General features: G+C 53.9%; 1 protein-coding gene across 1 annotated transcript in view; it reads right to left on the bottom strand.

Moving 5' to 3' along the window:
- The window catches only part of Prkar1b (protein kinase cAMP-dependent type I regulatory subunit beta), a 94,687-nt gene that overhangs the window by 9,928 nt on the left and 67,338 nt on the right, over positions 1–17,421 (bottom strand). Inside the window, exons 6-8 of the mRNA XM_010635449.3 lie at positions 10,975–11,133; positions 6,372–6,432; positions 3,679–3,800 (exon numbers count right to left, since the gene is read on the bottom strand). Coding sequence (XP_010633751.1) covers positions 3,679–3,800; positions 6,372–6,432; positions 10,975–11,133 — 342 coding nt within the window. The remainder of the gene's footprint in view (positions 1–3,678; positions 3,801–6,371; positions 6,433–10,974; positions 11,134–17,421) is intronic.

Here is a 17,421-nt window from a genome sequence, read left to right as displayed (position 1 = left end):
AGAGAAGAGCAGCAAGTTTGGGCCACAGGCTGCAGCAGCAGCCAGCGCCTGTGCATTGGTGGCTGCAGCTCCAGCATCACTTGGCCATGGCGGCAATGTCCGGCTCCTGTCTGCTCAGCATGTTTCCCAAGAGCTTTGGGATCAGGTGTGAGGGGCTGTAGCTCCACAGCCCAGACAGCTGCTGTGAACACAGAGCTGGGACACCAGGAGCCCCCTCCTCCTGGTGATCACCCCTGCAGAGACCCTCCAAATCATGTAATGGGGGCCCTGCTGCCTCTTCTGCCTTCCTCATGGCCCCCAATAGGCTGGCTCTATTTAGCTTGACTTCCAAGGGCTGGAAGTGGCTGTTTTCTAGATCTACCCACACACAGTGGAAATCCACTGGAGAAAGGAACAGGCCTTCCAGCAAAATGAGAGCAAGGCACCAACAGGCTGCTATGGCCCAGCCCTGCCCTGTTCTCAGGTCCACCTGGCAAGCAACCGAGGGGACAGGTGAGGTCACAACAGAAGACAAGTGGCAGGGCATGCAGACAAGGGGATGAGGGCTTGTTTGGAAGGATGTTCTTGACTTGACAGAGCTCGCTTTAGCAAACCCACGTCAGGAGACGTCACAACTAGGCCAGCTTGAGGGGTGCCTGCCAGACAGAGGGGACGCTGCCACTCAGCAGCAAGAGCCAACGAGGCTTCTCTGTGTTGCTCGGGGAAGTCAGAAAGGGTAGTTGTGCAGGTCAAGAGGATGTCCCCACAAGGGAGCAGGGCTGATGTGGCCCTGGACAGCCCTGCAGCCAAAAGCAACGAGAAACCACAAACATCCCTTAAGTCTCATCTCAGTCCCTGATATTCCTGATGCCTGGGAACCTGGGTCCCACAGTGACTTAGCCCACTCCCTCGAACACAGAAAAGGAGGGAAGCTCATGTTTCCCAGGAAACTACATAAGATGCTTCTTACAAGGCTTTGGAAACAAGCCTCCCACAGGCTCAGTCTGATCCAGAGGCAAGGATGATCAGCTGCTCACTGATCCAGCCCCAAACCACTCCTTGCCCAGTGTCCCCCATCTGGGGGTCAGTGTCCCAATGACCAATACGGCTGTCCCCAGAAGCAGGGACAGTCCTCATCACCTGTTGCCATGTTTGGACCCCTCTCTGTGCAGCCAGAGCATCAAGTCCTCTGAGGGGCTGGTCCCAGCCCACACAGACAGCTTCCCTAGTGCTAGGCCTTGCTCTAGGCTGGAGGGGCTGTGGTCCACAGAAATGACAGGCAGGTATCGCAGTACCAGAGTGATTCGTTCCCATTCTCAAGCCCAATCAGATATGGTGATGGCAATTACATCTGTCATCTCAGCTACATGCTTGGCTGAGGCAGGAGGACTGCAAATGACAAGCCAATCTGGTCAACTGAGGGAGGCCTTGTCTCAAAATAAAAATTTTCAAAAGACTGGGGTTATAGTTTTCAGTGGTAGAGCACGTGCCCCACCGTGCATAAAGCTCTGGGTCAATTCTCAGTATTATAAATGAATGAATGACTGTCCACAGGTAGCCATGGAGACCACTAGCCAGCCAAGACACCTAGGAAGGGACCATGGCATGCTGAGGAGCACCTTCCAGGGGCTCAATTGTAGACAGAGACTACAGGAAATTATACAGCTTCCTGCAGCTCAGTTGTAGCCAGAGAGAGGCGAGGCCACTGTGGCCAAATATCAGAATCTAAGGAAACAAAAGCAGATCCGTGATAGGTTTTTAAGTGAAATCTCCTAATGTTAGTATCAGCAGCTAATTCAAACAGTTTTAAAAAAAACTGTGCAAGCTGATACATATTCTCCTCTGGGCCAATGAGCACCAGCTTCTTACCAGTGGATGTAAACCTGCATGAGATGTCTGCAGTTTCACCTGCCCACCTGCTCCCCGTGCAGAGAGGCTGGTAGGGTGCTTCTGTCATCCAGGCGAGGACAGGGATTAAAACTGAGGAGAGGGCCAGGGATTTAGCTCAGTGGTTCTGCTGCCTGCCTTGCAAGCACAAAGACCTGAGTTCGATCCCCGGTACACCCCCCCAAAAAACTGAGGAGAAACAGCCCCCCCCTCCACCCCCACCAAAGTCAGTGCCCCAGAGCCACAATCTGTCCTGACCCCACAGCCACAGCTGCTTCAGGTGGTGGCTAGGACTGTATATCCCAGGTGAGCACTCTGGGTTGGCCATGGCTACTGGTCTACAGGGCTGCAGAGGATGAAACCATGTTGAGGAACATCCCAGAGCAAGGCCGCTGGGTCCCAAGAATCAGGTTGTACAAGGCTGTGGAGGGAGGAACATGCTTCTCAGGACCCAGCCTGGATGACGCCCTTCCCATCCCATCCCATCAGTCAATCCCAAATCCAGGGCAGGGGACCTGATTTTACTTTTCCATGGGCAACACAGCCGGGAACTGTGGCCATCTTCAATGTTTCCAGTTTGGGGGAGAATTGATGCTGGAGGAGCCTCGTCCCTGCGAGCCAAGCTCCATCTTCATTTCTGGACTGGAAGACCTCAGCCCCCTAGACTTCCAGATTAGTGCCACACCCAGGCCATGTTCATGATCAAGCGCCAGAGACCCAGAGGACAGGGGACTTGGGCAGATTTGAAGGTGAGAAGCAGTCTCGGGCCAGAGGACAGTGAACAAAGAAGCCAACACACTTATCACCACCCAAAGCTCATGCAGGGGTCAGTGGAGCCTCCACATGCTCTTCAGTGGGGAGCAGATCACCTGGGCCTCTTCGTCCCATGGGGCCCAAGGAGTGCAAACAACTTTCTGCAGGGTCACTGTTAACACAGCCATGCTTATCCCAGGGTCCCCTAAACCACGGCAGGATGAGACAGAGGCCCTGGGACTGCCACCTGGACCCTGTGATATATGCCACAGAGAAATCCCACATGCAGCCCACTTCTCTTGCCCCTTGGGGCCATTTCAGCCTGGCTGCCACCTACATCAGCCTCTGGGATCCCAGCTGGGTGCAGAGACCTGGGCAACCAGAGACTGCCCTCAATGCCACCAGAGCCATAATTTCCTCTGCCTGCGGTTTCATTCTTTCCTCTTTTCTTTTTAAAGAAATGTTACAGTCAAATGAGTCCCCCACCCTAAGGAAGTGAAGACGGCGGGAGGGTGACTCCTGCAGCTCAGTTAGCAGGTTCCTTCCCTGTCCCTGCAACGGCTGGCACCCATCCCAGACAGGCTCAAGGTGGTGTCATAAGAGACGGCCCCATGGGTCCCAAGGGCTTTGGCCCTGTTGGGGCACAGTGTGGACACTGGGATTCAGGTGAAGAAGTCCTCTGCCAACTTCTTTAACTGTCAGTTTCCATGCAGTTGTAGGAAACAACATCGCAGATGAGATGCACCATAAGTGCATGAAGACACCCCTCACCCCAGGGAAAACAAGGAAATTGAGCTCATGGCATGAACACTCTGCCCACCTCGCTCCACCCCATTTCCTTACCCTGCGCACGTGTGTGTGTGTGTGTGTGTGTGTGTGTGTGTGTGTGTGCAGTGGTAGGCACGAGAAGCCACCATTCCCTACCCCCTACATGGACATTCCCGTGGAGTCGAGCAGGTGAGGTGGAGGTGCTGCAAGAGGGGAGCAGAGAGGACCCACCAAACAAGCGTTCATTCTGGACAATGCAACCTGGGCGCTGCAGACCTGCCCGGGACTCACCTCTGTGATGATGTAGAAGTCGTCCCCAGGCTCCCCCTGAACCACGATTTTCTCTCCGTCTTCAAACTGCACAGGCTCCAGGGCATCAGCCACAGTCAGCCGCTCCCACTTCTCCAGGGACTCTGTGGGAAAGAAGGAGTTAACCAGGCTCAACACTACTGGAAAATGCAATCAGCTCCCTGGCTGAGGGGTGCATCAGGCAGTGAAGGTGTAATACAGAAAGCAGTGAAGCCTTTGAGAGCTGGACCCCACCGCTTCTGAGCCAGTCTAGATGCTGCGTGGTTGGAGGGAGCCAGGAGACTCAGTGTGAAAACGCCTGTTGCTGATCACTAAGTAAACAAGAGGCACTGAAAACCGAGTCTAAGCTAACCTAGCATGAAAATACTTTTATTTATCTCTAGAAGAACAGAACTGCCTGTAATTTTGTAAACGATGGGTCACAGCTGCTCTTCAGCTACAGTGTGGTTTAGAATAACTCAGGGGGGTTGAAGCCAGTACCTATTCGGAAGCAGCTCTGTCCCATGAGGGCTGATGGGGACCAAGGCACTGCCAGGAAGACGGCATGAAAGGGGACAATTCCTTCTACTATTTCAGACCAAAATGCTTAATTCTGATGCTAAGTTTATCTTTAAGTGCCTACAAACCTCTGATCCACCCTTCTCACACTTCCTTTCCCTGCCATTTACCCTGATGGAGGGAGGAAAAAATAATCACGTGAGAGTTGCCTGAGAGAGTGATGATCTTCTGATAAACTTTTTTTTTTCTTTTGCAAAATAACTTTTTCTGGCCTATATTTAGATGCTACCTAAGTAGGTCAGCTGCTAAAAATTTTTAAAAGCATTTATTTTAGATCTAGGTTAGCAGGGGATTTCTCTCCCTACAACCTCCTGCCAATGCCACATATCTCAAAGGACGCTTCCCACTAACCGCAGGGTCAGGGCAATTCTACTACATGGTAACTGCAACGAAGTTGCTTCAACCATGGTCATGTGAGCAGCTTTTTAAATAAGTCTGTGCTGGACAGAAGCTGCTCAAGGTACCATGCTGATGGCATAGGCCTGTCATCCCAGCTACTTGGGAGGCAAAGGCGGGATTGCAAGTATGAGGCCAATCTGGGCAGCCAAGCAAGACCTTATCTCAAATTTTTAAGAAGCTGGGAGTGTAGCTCAGTGGAAGAATGCTTGCCTAGAATTGTGAGGCCCTGGGTTCCATCACTAGTACTGCAAAAAAAAAAGGAAAAGAGAATGCAATTGCTTTGTTATTTGCAGCCTGGGGATTTTGCACATAACACTCACAGGCCAGCACATCAACAGAATGAAGCCACTCAGAGCCGGGCATGGTGGCGCATGCCTGTAATCCCAGCACTCGGGAGGCTGAGACAGGAGGATTGCTGTGGGTTCGAGATCAGCCTGGGCTACATAGTGATTTTCAGGTCAGTCTCAACTACATAGTGAGACCCTGTCTCAAAAAACAAAAAAAAAAAAAAAAAAAAAAAAAAAAGAATGAAGCCACTCAGGAACAAAATTATATTTACGTTCAGAAAGAAAGGGTGCAAAAGTGGGCTGGCTTGTGAACATAGGGTACTTGGATTATCCATTTCTTCACGAGGGCCGTGATGAAATGTATCTGATTTTGGAAGTCAGTTTGTAGTTAGGAGGTTCGCCTCCACACATTTGGTTAGCTGATTTTGTTTCCTCATGACATTTGAAATCTGCACTATTCTAAGGTCTGAAAATTCAAGATCCAAAGCAGCTTTGTCGCTCAACAACATGAATCTTGGGTGGGAACTGGTAGAAGAAGCTGTAAGGGAGATGGTAACCTTTTGCCCCTAGTTTTTTCAATATCTCAGGCTCTGAGGCAATTCGTGAAACACAAAGCATTTAAAACAAAAAACAAAAAATGTTCAGCTTAGGATCCTGTGCCTTAGAATACAGGAGGCTAACAGTGAACTCTAGCAGAACACCATGACCTGGGCTGCACTGAATTCTGCCTTTACTGAACCTACCCCAACAGACCTGGATTCCAACACTGATGATGGAACCCAGGCAGGAAAATAGGCCAAGCACCCTGAAGGGCAGCACACGGACATTGGTGGCCCCGGTGTGAGCGTCAGGTGCAGGGACCCACAGTGTGGACTGGACATGGAACCCTGGGCTTGTACCTCCTGTGCCAGCAGTGTGGGGCCGAAAAGGATCATCAATTACTAGAAAAAAAAACAAAAAAAAAAAAAACAAAAAAAAACTCAGCTTGCATCTCAAAACTGAAGGAGCTGGAATGTGGGTGTAGTGGTGCACACCTTTAATTCCAGGTACTCAGGAAGCTGAGGCAGGAGAATGGTGAATTCCAGGCCAGCCTGGACAACTTAGCGAGAGCTCATCTTCAAACAAAAGGGCTAAGGAAGTAGCTCAGTTGTGCAGTGACTTTAAGTTTAATCCCCAGCCTTTAAAAAAATGTGACAAAGTTGAAGAGGCAGCACAAGAGACAGGCAAACACAATCCTAGGCCCCAGAGGATGATGTGCATGTGTGCATGCCTACGTGTGCATAGTGTGGTGTGTGTGTGTTCATCCATACAAGGGCATCACACCAGGAACACGCCACCCGCCAGCCACACAGGGAAAAAGGAAGGTGTCCCGGCTGGCAGTGGGTGCTCAGAGAAGGCTGGGAGGACCCAGGAATGCAAGGCGCCACTGACCGAGAATGGAGACCTTGCTGAGGAACTCCTCATACATCTTGCGTTTTCTCAGAGTACTGCCCTGTTTGGGAGAAAGGAAAAACAGAGAAGGTGGGTCTTCAGGCCTGAACTGTTCCATCATTTTCACATTTCTCATGAGTCTTCACAGGAGCCCCCGAAGCATCCCAAGCCCCAAGGGCCCCTCTGAGGGCCACACATTCCAGCACCGGCCCTCTTGCTCCTCCTGGGCTTCCAGGGAGCACCAGCCTCTGAGTGGACCCGACACTGCCCACCTCCTGGGGTCCACCCCAAGCAGGGCCACCCTGAGCAGGACACTAAGAAAAGGACAGTTTGAGATTTCCAAAGCCAGGAGGTCCCAGAAGATACAATGAGACCCACTCTGCTGCCTACCAGGCTCAGAGGAATCAGGCCTCCTGGCAATAGTCAGTACTATGAGATCCCACTTGTAGAAACAATTCTCCCTCCCACGCATAAGACCTTCTGACAGCCAGAACCCCAGAGAGCTCCAGGCCACAGTCACCAGCTAAACTGCTTCCTTGAGACCCACAGACACTGACAAGTGGTGGTGCATTCTGTAATCTCTGCACTTGGGAGGCTGAGACAAAAGTTTGAGGCCAGCCTGGACTACACAGTGAATTCAAAACCAGCTTGGAATACGTAGCGAGATCCTGTTAACTAATCCTAATAGGGGATGTGACAAGCCTAGGAGGCTTGTGGTCAGGATGGCAGAACACCCCCGTTATCTCACGTCCCACTGCCACAGTGAAGGAAGATGACATGAGGTCTCTATGGCTCCCACCCTGATTCCCTCTGCAACAACCAGACCCTCCTAGGCAAGGCTGAGCCCAGAATCCTCTCGCTAGTGGGCAAGGAAAGGTTAGGGTGAGGGACACAGAGGCCCCAAACCTCTTGTCCTGAGAGGACTGCCCAACAAAGCATCTGCCAGACAAAGCCATTGCCTCAGCTGAGAGATCAGAAATCTGCGTGGCCTGATGGATGCTCAGCTCTGTGTTCACGATCACAACTCTTGGAGGCCCCAAGGCAGGGAGGCTTCCACTGCGTGTACTCAAGGCCACCTGCTGGAAGAACAGCTCAAGTCCCAAGAGAAGCAGCAGCAGCTTCCACAGGGTCAGACCAGGGCTTTCCAGAGCTGCCTGTGAGAGTCACGTCACCACCTGAGTCCCCTCAAGGTCCAGAAGCACAGACTCCTGGGCTGAGAGCCGTGCTCCCCGCTCACAGATGGAAGATGGAGCCCATGAACGTGCCACTCAGGGATGAGAGTTCCAAGGGTGCCCTGTCCTCCTGTCCCTCCCAGGGACTTGGCAGAGGACACTGGGACCACTATCTGAGGAAAAGCAAAGGGCACTGCACCCCCGGGGACAAGGGCAGGTTTGGATGTGCCACGGTGTCACTGATCCTTGGTGAGATAAGAAAAAAAACTCCCCACCTCACTGTCATTGTAAGGATCAAGGCTCCACAAACGTTCCTTATGGTGAGGTGGTGGTGAGGATGGTGGTGGTGAAGGTGATGATGGTGATGGTGATGGTAGTAATGATAACGGTGGGGTGATGACGGTGCTGGTGACGGGGATGGTGGCCCTCTCTCAGTACCATGGAGGAGGACCGATGGAGAAGGTCAGCGTATTTCATTTCCAACCCAAGTCTGCCCATAACATCCCATCTTAGGCCAGTCTTGTCTCCTCTGGGCCTAAAAGGTTCCTCGTCTCCTTCCTGTTGAGACACTGAGGGACTCGAGCTCCACGTGATTTCCCTATGGTCAGAAATGGGGTCGGGGACCTCTGCAGACGGGCACTGACCATGTGCCCCTCACGCTCCCAAGAACCCTATCCCCCCAAAGGTGATGAGAAAAAGCACAGCTTAGATCGTGCCTCCCAGCCATCACCTTTCCTGTGCCCCACTGCAGCATCTCCACTCTGTGGGAAAAGTGAGATACACCTGGGCCCATGGTTGCTCCTGTCCTGGGCCGCCAAGGACTGGGCCAGGCCTCGAAACAGGATGGTCCTGTCCCAGCATGGTGATTACACATCCGGCTACATCTCCATGGCCACGTGCAGCACCTTTATCCCTCTGGAGGACAGAAGGGGCATCCACGCAGCCCCACGGTGTGCAGCACGTTGCACCTTGTACCACCAGATCCTGCGGAAACTTCTCAAGCTCTTCCACTTGCAGCCTGCCCTGCAGCCCAGAAGAACTTGGGACCTCGCCCCAGGGCAGTGGAATGGCTCCCCTCCCAGACTGTCTGACCTCATGTGTGACACAGGGACTTGCCAAGCCCAGCCCAAAGGTCCAGTGACATCAAAGCTGCAAATGTCAAATGCACACAAGGGTGCACACCTCCCGCCCCAACAGCTACATCCCTGTCACTCACACACATCCATATGAACATCCCTGGTCTTGGGTGCCAAGGCTGGCAGGCAGGGTCCCAGGTCTCAGGCTGCCCTGGACAGGGGCCTCTGAAGACCTCAGTGCAGTATCTACTTAGTCTGCATTCTCCCTAACTCCAAACATGGGCCCAGGTAAGGGTCAGGTAAACCGGGGGTCCAAAGGTTAAGAAAGAAAAAGAAGCTGGGCATCGCCTGTAACCCCGGCACTCTGTGAGGCTGAGACAGGAGGATCACAAGTTGGAGCCCAGCCTGGGCAATTCAGTAACTTAGTGAGACCCTGTCTCAAAATAACCACAAAAAATGGCTGGGATGTAGCTCAGTGCCAAGGCCCTGGGTTCAATTCCCAGTACGGAGAAGAGGAGAAAGGAAGAAAGAAAAGTGAAGATGAAGGGATGGAGGAAGGAAGAAAGGAAGGAAGGAAAAGGAGACAGAAAGGTAACTTTTGAAGAGTACTGGGGCCCTGCTGGCCTCTGCATGGGCATCTGGGTAGGGCCAAGCCCAGGCTTGCCCAGCCTTGGACTCTGTTCTTCCCTCAATAAAACATGAACAGGGCAGGGAAGTGACAGACATTTAGGAAGCTTCCAGATCAGACATGGGATTCCTACAGCCGGAATATGGGGTCAGAGCTGACATTCTTGGACGAGGCTGCTTGGACTGTTCATTGTCCCTCTCATCTCCTGTGTCACCCACCTCTTGTCCAGCTTCGTGCTAAGTGGTCGCAGGGTGGGGTCACACAATGTGTGATGACCACATCAAAATCTGCCCAGCTGGGGACGGATACAAACACAGATGTGACCGACCCTCAAGGCGCTCCCGCCACCGGAATCCACCGGCACTGTCATTTTCTTTTCAGTCACAGGGTCCCAGTGGACTTCCAAGCCAGCCGGGGCTATTCTTAGAGCACAAGGATCCGGAATTAGCACAGAGGAAGCACCGGCTCCCAGCATGGTTTAAGAACTTCCTTGAATAGAAGGTTCCAGCCGCAAAGATCCCACAGCCGGGATGACACAGAGCAGATGGGAGCAGAGACCGTGGCTTATGCAACCCCTGGCCAGGTGCACCCAGAGGGCACAGGAACTGAGTGTCCTCTTGCAAGGGGTGGGCAGATGTTCAATGGACAGGGGATCCTGTCCCGAAAGCCGTGTAGATCTGCTCCAAGGTCTGGCAAAGAACTTGTGGAACTTGGGGCTGATGAAACAGCTGCCCTGACTCTGCTAGCTCTGCTGGCAATGAAACGAAGCCAGTCACTGGAGTGGTACCAGGCCAGCAATACTCCAGCAACTCCAGCCCCAGGGCCTTTGCACTCACTGTGCTGTGGCCAACACTCCTGACAGCCTTTGCTCCAGCTTCTTGGCCTAAGGCCTCTGTACCAATGTCACCTAGGAGAGAAGTCTCTTGGCCTCCATATGAGACAGCCTCCCCTCCTCAGTTCTGGATCACCCCCATATCCTATCCTAGGTGTGTATGTGTTCAGACTGTCTCCTCCTCTGGGAGGCCAGCCCTGTGTGCAACCAGCCCCAGAACAGTCCCTGGAAGACAGCAAGTGTGAGGAGAGGGTGGAGTGACCTCCTCCCCCAGTAAGGGTCTTTTCTTTCAGGAGCCACTTACACACACGTACATGGCCCCAACCACCTCATAGTGGGCTGCACACACACACACATATGTACACATATGCACGCAGGCACACACACACACACACACACACACACACACAAAACTGTATGTATCTCTGAGAGATCTGGATGCACATAAGAACAAATCTAAAATGTTAGTGGCTTAACAACCCCAGTGATCCCCAAGTGAAGGACATCTGGGATCGAGCAGTCCAGCCCAGCATAAGGGTCCCACCAGCTCAGCAGGGAGTCCTTCCTCACACTAGGAGGGTTTCATTGTCAAAGTCACCTCATAGCCCAAGATGGCAGCTGGAGCTCCAGTCCTTAAAAATATGTTCTAGACAGGCAGAAAAGAAAGGGGATGAAGGCAAGAGACTCCCCTAGCCACCTCCCTATTTTCTAAGAAGCTTTCCAGAACCACCTCTCCCCTTCTGATCATCTCATAGGGTTTATCTGCCAAGAACCCAGCTGGGAGATGTCCCTTCTCCCCTGTAGGATGCTTGTCCAAAGACTGGTGTCAGATGTAGCCCATGCCCCCACCCACACCCCCACCTGGTGGAGCCTCCTCGGCCAGGGCACTGCTCACCATCAGGATGCGCCGGTAGCTGTCACGGTCGATGCCCCAGAGCTTGAGGTCGGTCTTGGCCTTCACGGTGGCAGCCCTGGGTGTGCCATAGATGAGCGCCAGCTCCCCGAAGCTGCCCCCCTCGCTGATGCTGGTCACCCACTCTCCATTCACGTACACCTGTAGGAGACACCGGAGAGAGACATCAGGGCACCACCTCAGGCTGGCTGCTCCTTCCCAGACACCCTTGGGAGGGCATAGCAGTGGCCGCAGTCCTGCTCCACAGGGCAACCACACAGCATCTCGGGACCTGCTCAGCCCAAGAGGACAGGTCTGGAGCGGAGATGGGCTTCCCTCCTCCCAGGGTACAGGTACAGGATTCGATTCCCTGGCAACTCTCTGGGCCTCAGTTTCCCCAGCTGCATACCAGTGAGTCGGGGCCTCCACTGCATGTGCTGCCTATAGGAGGACACTCAGCCCTTGCCTTTCCCACTCATGAGCTGCCCCATCCTCCCCTGCCACTGCCCGGGCCTCTGTCCCCTCCCCATCTCTGCAGCTCAAAGGTAGGCACACACAGCTGAGGGCTGAGGTGAGCCCCTGCCCCAGGCCTTTCCTCCCTGGCAGTGCCCAGGCCCCTCAAGGCAGCCTGAATGGAGCCATTGGCACCGCAGTAGGCAAGCCTGGCAGAGAGCAGCCGGGACAAGATTCCCTTTCAGCCACACAGCACCGCGCCCCGCACGGCATGCCTGTGCCCGGCCCGTGCGTGGCCCACACCCAGGCGAGAATGGTTCGAATTGTTCATTATGCAGTGATTATGCAGATTTGCTTACTATAAATTGACACAATGCCCTCTTTATCCCCGAAGCGGTCAATGAGCGCACAGATCAGTTCCCATTGGCAAAATGGGTGCGCAGGGGAAGAATGGATTGTGATGAATCATGGAAGCAATTCTTACTGAAATCAATGACTCATTATCTGACAATAACTGAGGCACAGAATTTCTCATCTGAAAGAAAACGCCTGCAGGTGACGGGTAAGTCCAGAACCACAGATGAGCAAGGCTGGGACCACAGCAGGTTGAAAGCAGAGTCCCACCTGGCACAGTTTGGAGTCCCCCTTTCTGGGCCCAGCAGGGTCTCCCAGGGCCCTGGCCACACAGGATGGGGATGAGGGTGTGGCTGTTCCTCCACAGACCTCCAGGAACCTAGGATAGCAGCCCCCAGTGCCCCAGGAAGCATGCCCAGCCAGGGAGGAGGGACACATGGAGGGAAGGTCAGCAATCCCCACGTTTTAGGGGCAACTTAAAGGGATCCCCCAGGACCTCCACCTCTCTTAATTCCCAAAGGGGACCTGATGCCTAGAGTGGGGACAGCCCAGCCTCAGTGTGGGAGCTGGCACTCTGCTTTGCCTACATATCTGAGGGCACAACCTGAGTTCAAGTTTAATGATTTCTCACACTGCCCAGAAATGCTGGCCCCTCCTAGATACCTGTTTCCAGGGTCCTGAGTCCCTCAGTACAGGTTTTGTGCTTCAGTCTTGGGGTAACTTGTCTGGAGTGGCATCTGCCCACTACCCACCAGTGGGGCTGCAGCAGGGGGTTCAATGCACAGCCCCTCAGTACCCAGCACACCTGGTCCCACCTGAGTGGAAAGCAACGAGGGCGTGGACCTGCTCTGCCTGCAGGGTCTGCTCCACAGAGTGAGGCAGCAGCTTCTGGGGAACAAGGGAGGCCCCTGCAGGGGTGACCCTGGGCAGGAGCAGGACACTCAGTTACCTACCAGATACAGGGTCCCCAGGAACAGAAGGACATGTTCTGGCCCAGCCCCATGCCAGCTGTGCCCCCAACTTTCCTGGGTCATCTCCAAAGACAGAGTAGGGTGACGGCCAAGGGGCACAGACCCTCTGCCCACAAGGACCCCTGCCCTGCTGAGAAGCCCCATCTTTCTAGCACTCCCCTGGGCATCAGAAAAAAACCATTGTGTGGACAGACCCAGGGCCACCCCCGAGGACAAAGGGGCCATCCTTCTCAGGACACTGGCCTCTGTCATGGCTCCCTCCCAGGGCACAGAGTGGGCCCCACCCAGCTGGCACGCAAAGGGGCTGCTCTTGTCTTGTTTCATTTTTGTTTTTTCTTCTTTTAAAAGAAAAATGGGGGGAGGTCCCAGCGAGCGGCACTGTGTCCCTCGAGGCCACTCTGTGCTCCCTCCTTCCTCCCCATCCCTTCCTTCCTCCTTTCCCTCACCCTCCACCACTCTGCAGTAGGCAACAGACTCCCAGCCATGGGGACTTTCTGACTAGTGGGGTCGCAGGCCAGAGCCAATCAGCCCCCAGATTAGGTCACCCTGGGCCCCAAAAAGACCTGGCACTGGGAGACCCAGGCATTTCAAGTCACCCAACTCCATCCTGTGCAAAAGCTACGTAGACAGAAAGCTGTGGGTACATGGGGGCGAGAGCAGCCACCCAGAATCCCACTCAACCAGGGTACAGGGATGACGTGTGTGGACTCAAGGTCCAGCTAGGGTGGCATGGCCGGCATTAGTGGTCCCTATCCTGCTGCCTCCCAGCCCCAAGGGGCAGAACAAGGCACCTGTGTCCAGGTGACTCAGCTTCCCCACCCCCCAGGCCCAGGCTGCTCCAATCCTCCTTAGCCCTCAATACCAGGGCTCTGGGTTCACATGACTTTACGGGTGGCACAGACCCCTTCCTGGCGGCCCTGGATGGCTAGCAATGGTCCTCCAAGGAGGAACCTTGAATCCACCCCAGACCTCCAACCCTCCACTGAGACCCCAAGACCCCACATCCAGAGTCAGCAGCTGACTTCCTGACACACCAACCTCGAGCCCACCTTAAACTCGGCTGCTCCTCCTCACATGAACACCACCACATGTGGGGTGGCCCAGGACTCTCCCACTTCAGGCAGAGTGGCCACCAGGCTGTGCCCACAGTCTGTCACCTCAGGTTGGGCTGCCCAGAACTTCAGTGAGGACAAGACTGGGCCAGATGAGCACAACTGGGGCCTCCAAGATCCACAGAAACCTCCACAGCCGTCCCCAGGCCACAGCCACACAGTGCTCAGTAAACAACTAATTAACATACGCCCCCCAGGGCAGGGTGCCCACGCTCCACACAGCCACCACAGAGTCCACTGACAGATGGCAGGTAAACACTACGTGTCTATGCAAACACGGGAATACTACACAGCCTCAAAAAAGGAGAGGCTGATGCGCTGCCGCATGGATGGACCTCAGGAATGCGACACTGTGAAATAAACCAGACATAAAAGGATAGACACAGTATGACTTCACATCTATAAGGTCCCCAGAGGAGCCAGATATGTAGGGACAGAAAGCAGGACGGTGATGCCCGGAGCTGGGAAGGGGACAGAGCTTTCATTTAGAAAGATGAGAGGTGGATGGTGGTGACATCTGTGAATGTGCTTAATGTCACTGTGCTTTGTACCTAATGGCAACTTTTAATTTATGTATATTTTACCAATTTGAGCATATGAACACACGAAATGCTTGGTAAACCCTGAGTGACAACCAGCCAGGACCAGGGACCAGACTGCTATACCCAGGGGTGCCCAGCAGAGACAATGTAAACCCAGGAAGGTGACAGGAAGGAGCCCTGAAATTACAAAGGCTGGAGAACAACGAAGGGTGGGACTGGGCCTCAGAGGGCTAGAAATGGAACTGCACTCCTGAGCACAGCTGAGTGTCCTTTTAAGCAGAAATGCTATGTTCCAGGAATAAAATAAATTGGGAGATATTTTTATACTTAGAAAAATGGATTATAGCTCTTGGCAACATGCATACAGCAAGCAGGCATTTTTGGAGTCTCTCTGGAAAACCATAATTTTAACCAAGCCAGTGTGCTGGTATTTGGTCACCTGGTCCCCAGGGGCCACTAAGGAGAGGGCACCATGAGCCTTGCCCCCCATCTCAAGGGTCCTGGGGACTGCCCTCTGTGGGGAGATGCCCATGATGGTCCCATGCCTGCCCAACCCTACAGAACCAGCATCTTTGGAGCCTTGAAGAGCATCCTGCGCCCTGTGGCTGTCCACTCTGAACCAAGAGGGTGTTCACAGAAGCAATCAACCCATAGCAGCACTCAGGGCAGTGGGGTCAGACTGCGCCCGGGCAGCTCCAGGCTGTGGCAGCTCAGGGCACAGTAACCACGCTAAGTATCCTTTCACACACCCTAGATTGCCGCCTGAGGCCAGTCTGTCCCGGTCGTTACAGGGCTCCTTTAACTCCTTTAGATGTGGCTTTGGGCACCGGCTCTGATGTGTACCCTGCACACAATCAGCCCCCACGTCACAGCAGCACCCCCTCGGTGCCTGCGCCAGCCCCACCCCCACCAGAAAATCTGAAGAGACCAGCAGAGGTGCCTGGTGCTCACACGCAGCCATGGCAGCCAGGAAGCTGGCCATCCCCATTCGTAGACTGCTCTGTAGGTCACAGCCTGGTGCCATGGAGGCCTGGATGGTCCAGACTCAGGGCTGTACCAGGAAGCGGCATCAGTCACGGTGCCCAGATGTCCCGGCTCTGCCATGAAGGATCCAGAGAGCACCGGGGGTGGTGGGGGCAGGATCTACAAGACAATGTGTCTGGGGAGCTCCAGTTATGTGAAGGTGATCTCACTTTTTCCTTCACACAATTGCCTCCACATGTCCTTGAGTTTGGTCAGACGCCAGAGACAACACAACGTATCTCCACCCAGGAGTGGGGACAGGGCACTGGCCAAAAGACCAACTCGTGCTTCAGCCTGGATGCCGGGACAGGTGAGAGCTCGTGCCAGGATGATTCTGGATCTGGTTTTTGTTTTGGGTTGTTTTTGGGGGGACCAGGGCTCCCATATGCTAGGCAAGCACTGACCACTGAGCCACATCTCTATGCCTTTAAAGTTTTATCTTGACACAGGGTCTCCCTAACTTGCCAAGGCTAGCCTCAAGCTTACAGGCCTCCTGCATCAGCCTCCTCAGTAGCTGGGATCCCAGGAGTGGAAGAACATACTCATCTGAGCTTTGTGTTCCAGGAAACTCAGACCCTAACTTGAAGGGGCCTGGATAAAGGCAGAGGCTGGCAGGTTCCTGTCCACCTCACACTCGGTCTTTGAGGAAGTTGTGGACACTGTGCGAGGCAGGTGACATGGCATTTCACTGTCCACAGTGAGACAGGGAAGAAGTGGGTGGCTTGGGAGAGGACCTCAGAAGGGAGGCAGACAGTGCAGGCTGGAAGGCGGGGCACATTGGGAACACCTGGACACCCCTGGCCTACCTGGGGGTCTCCTGCAGCTGCTTGGCCCCAGAGATTGGGGGAAACTGCCCATGGGCAGTTACAGCCAGTGAGCCACAGGCAACAAGCCACTAAGATGCTATGTCCACACCTCCCAAGGGCACCTTCGGAGTAAGAAGGCCACTGGCACAGGTGTGGGACCAGCCAGGTAGTGCAGGAAGAAGTCAGAGCATTGACCAGAACAGCAGCACAGGGCAGAGCTGTGGTGGCACCATGGGAGCAGCCTGTCTGACTTTTTTTTTTTTTGGTACCAGGGATTAATCTCAGGCCTTTGCACTTGCAAGGCAGGCGGTGGAACTACTGAGCCATATCTGCGGCCCCTGCCTCTCTGACCTTTGAGGGACAGTGAGCCGTGAACCTTTCTGAGCACACAGAAAACAAGGCCTGGAAACAACCCTGGCAAAACAGCCTAACCCCGCTGGGCCCTTTGGGCTCCGTGAAAGCAACCCTGGAGAATCATCTGCCATCCCCACGCCTGCCTTTTAAGACTAGCAAAAGTTGAGAGAATCAAAATTCCCTGTGTCAGCTCAACCTCTCCATTCTACTCCAGGTTGAAGAGGCCCTTAGGATGGAATTGGGAGATTCCTACTACTTTAGGGAATGCAAGGAGAGGGAGAGGAAAAGTGAAAGCCAAGTCCAGGACCCACCAGGGGCTCCCAGGCTAGTGAGGGACAGTCTAGTCTCCCATCGTCTGCTGGGGTCAGCATTTATCAAAGCCCCGAAGCAGAGGACCCAGCCTGATGGGTCTTTAAGAGTGAAAAGGAGGGCAGAGAAGGAATAAGAGCAGACGGCACAGGAAAGCCAATGTTCTGAGGTGTGAGACACCATTTACTAATTTCCTGTTGATCTTCAATGTGAACCTACAAAACCCCTCACCCTCACATCCCAGGGCAGTCTCAGGGCCAGCAAGTGCAAGAGACATGGCTGGGGGGCAACTAGTGATGGTCTGGGGGGGTAGGGGGCTGAGAATAGCATGGAATTAATGCATGGGAGGAAACTACACATCAAGCTAGGAATAAGCCATCCTTACCTGCCACCATCTCTGCCCTGGGCATACCTCACACAGGCACCTGAGGATGGGACCTGGGAACCTGTGCTTTCCCGCTCTGCCCTCCCCATTCGAGGCCTGAGCATGGACAGGACCCATGTCCTATGCCAGGCCAAGGTTAAG

This window comes from Fukomys damarensis, unplaced genomic scaffold (assembly GCF_012274545.1).
Source record: "Fukomys damarensis isolate Sample0158 unplaced genomic scaffold, DMR_v1.0_HiC HiC_scaffold_17, whole genome shotgun sequence".
In the NCBI taxonomy this organism is placed as follows: domain Eukaryota; kingdom Metazoa; phylum Chordata; class Mammalia; order Rodentia; family Bathyergidae; genus Fukomys; species Fukomys damarensis.
This window is presented reverse-complemented; position numbering and strand designations above follow the sequence as displayed.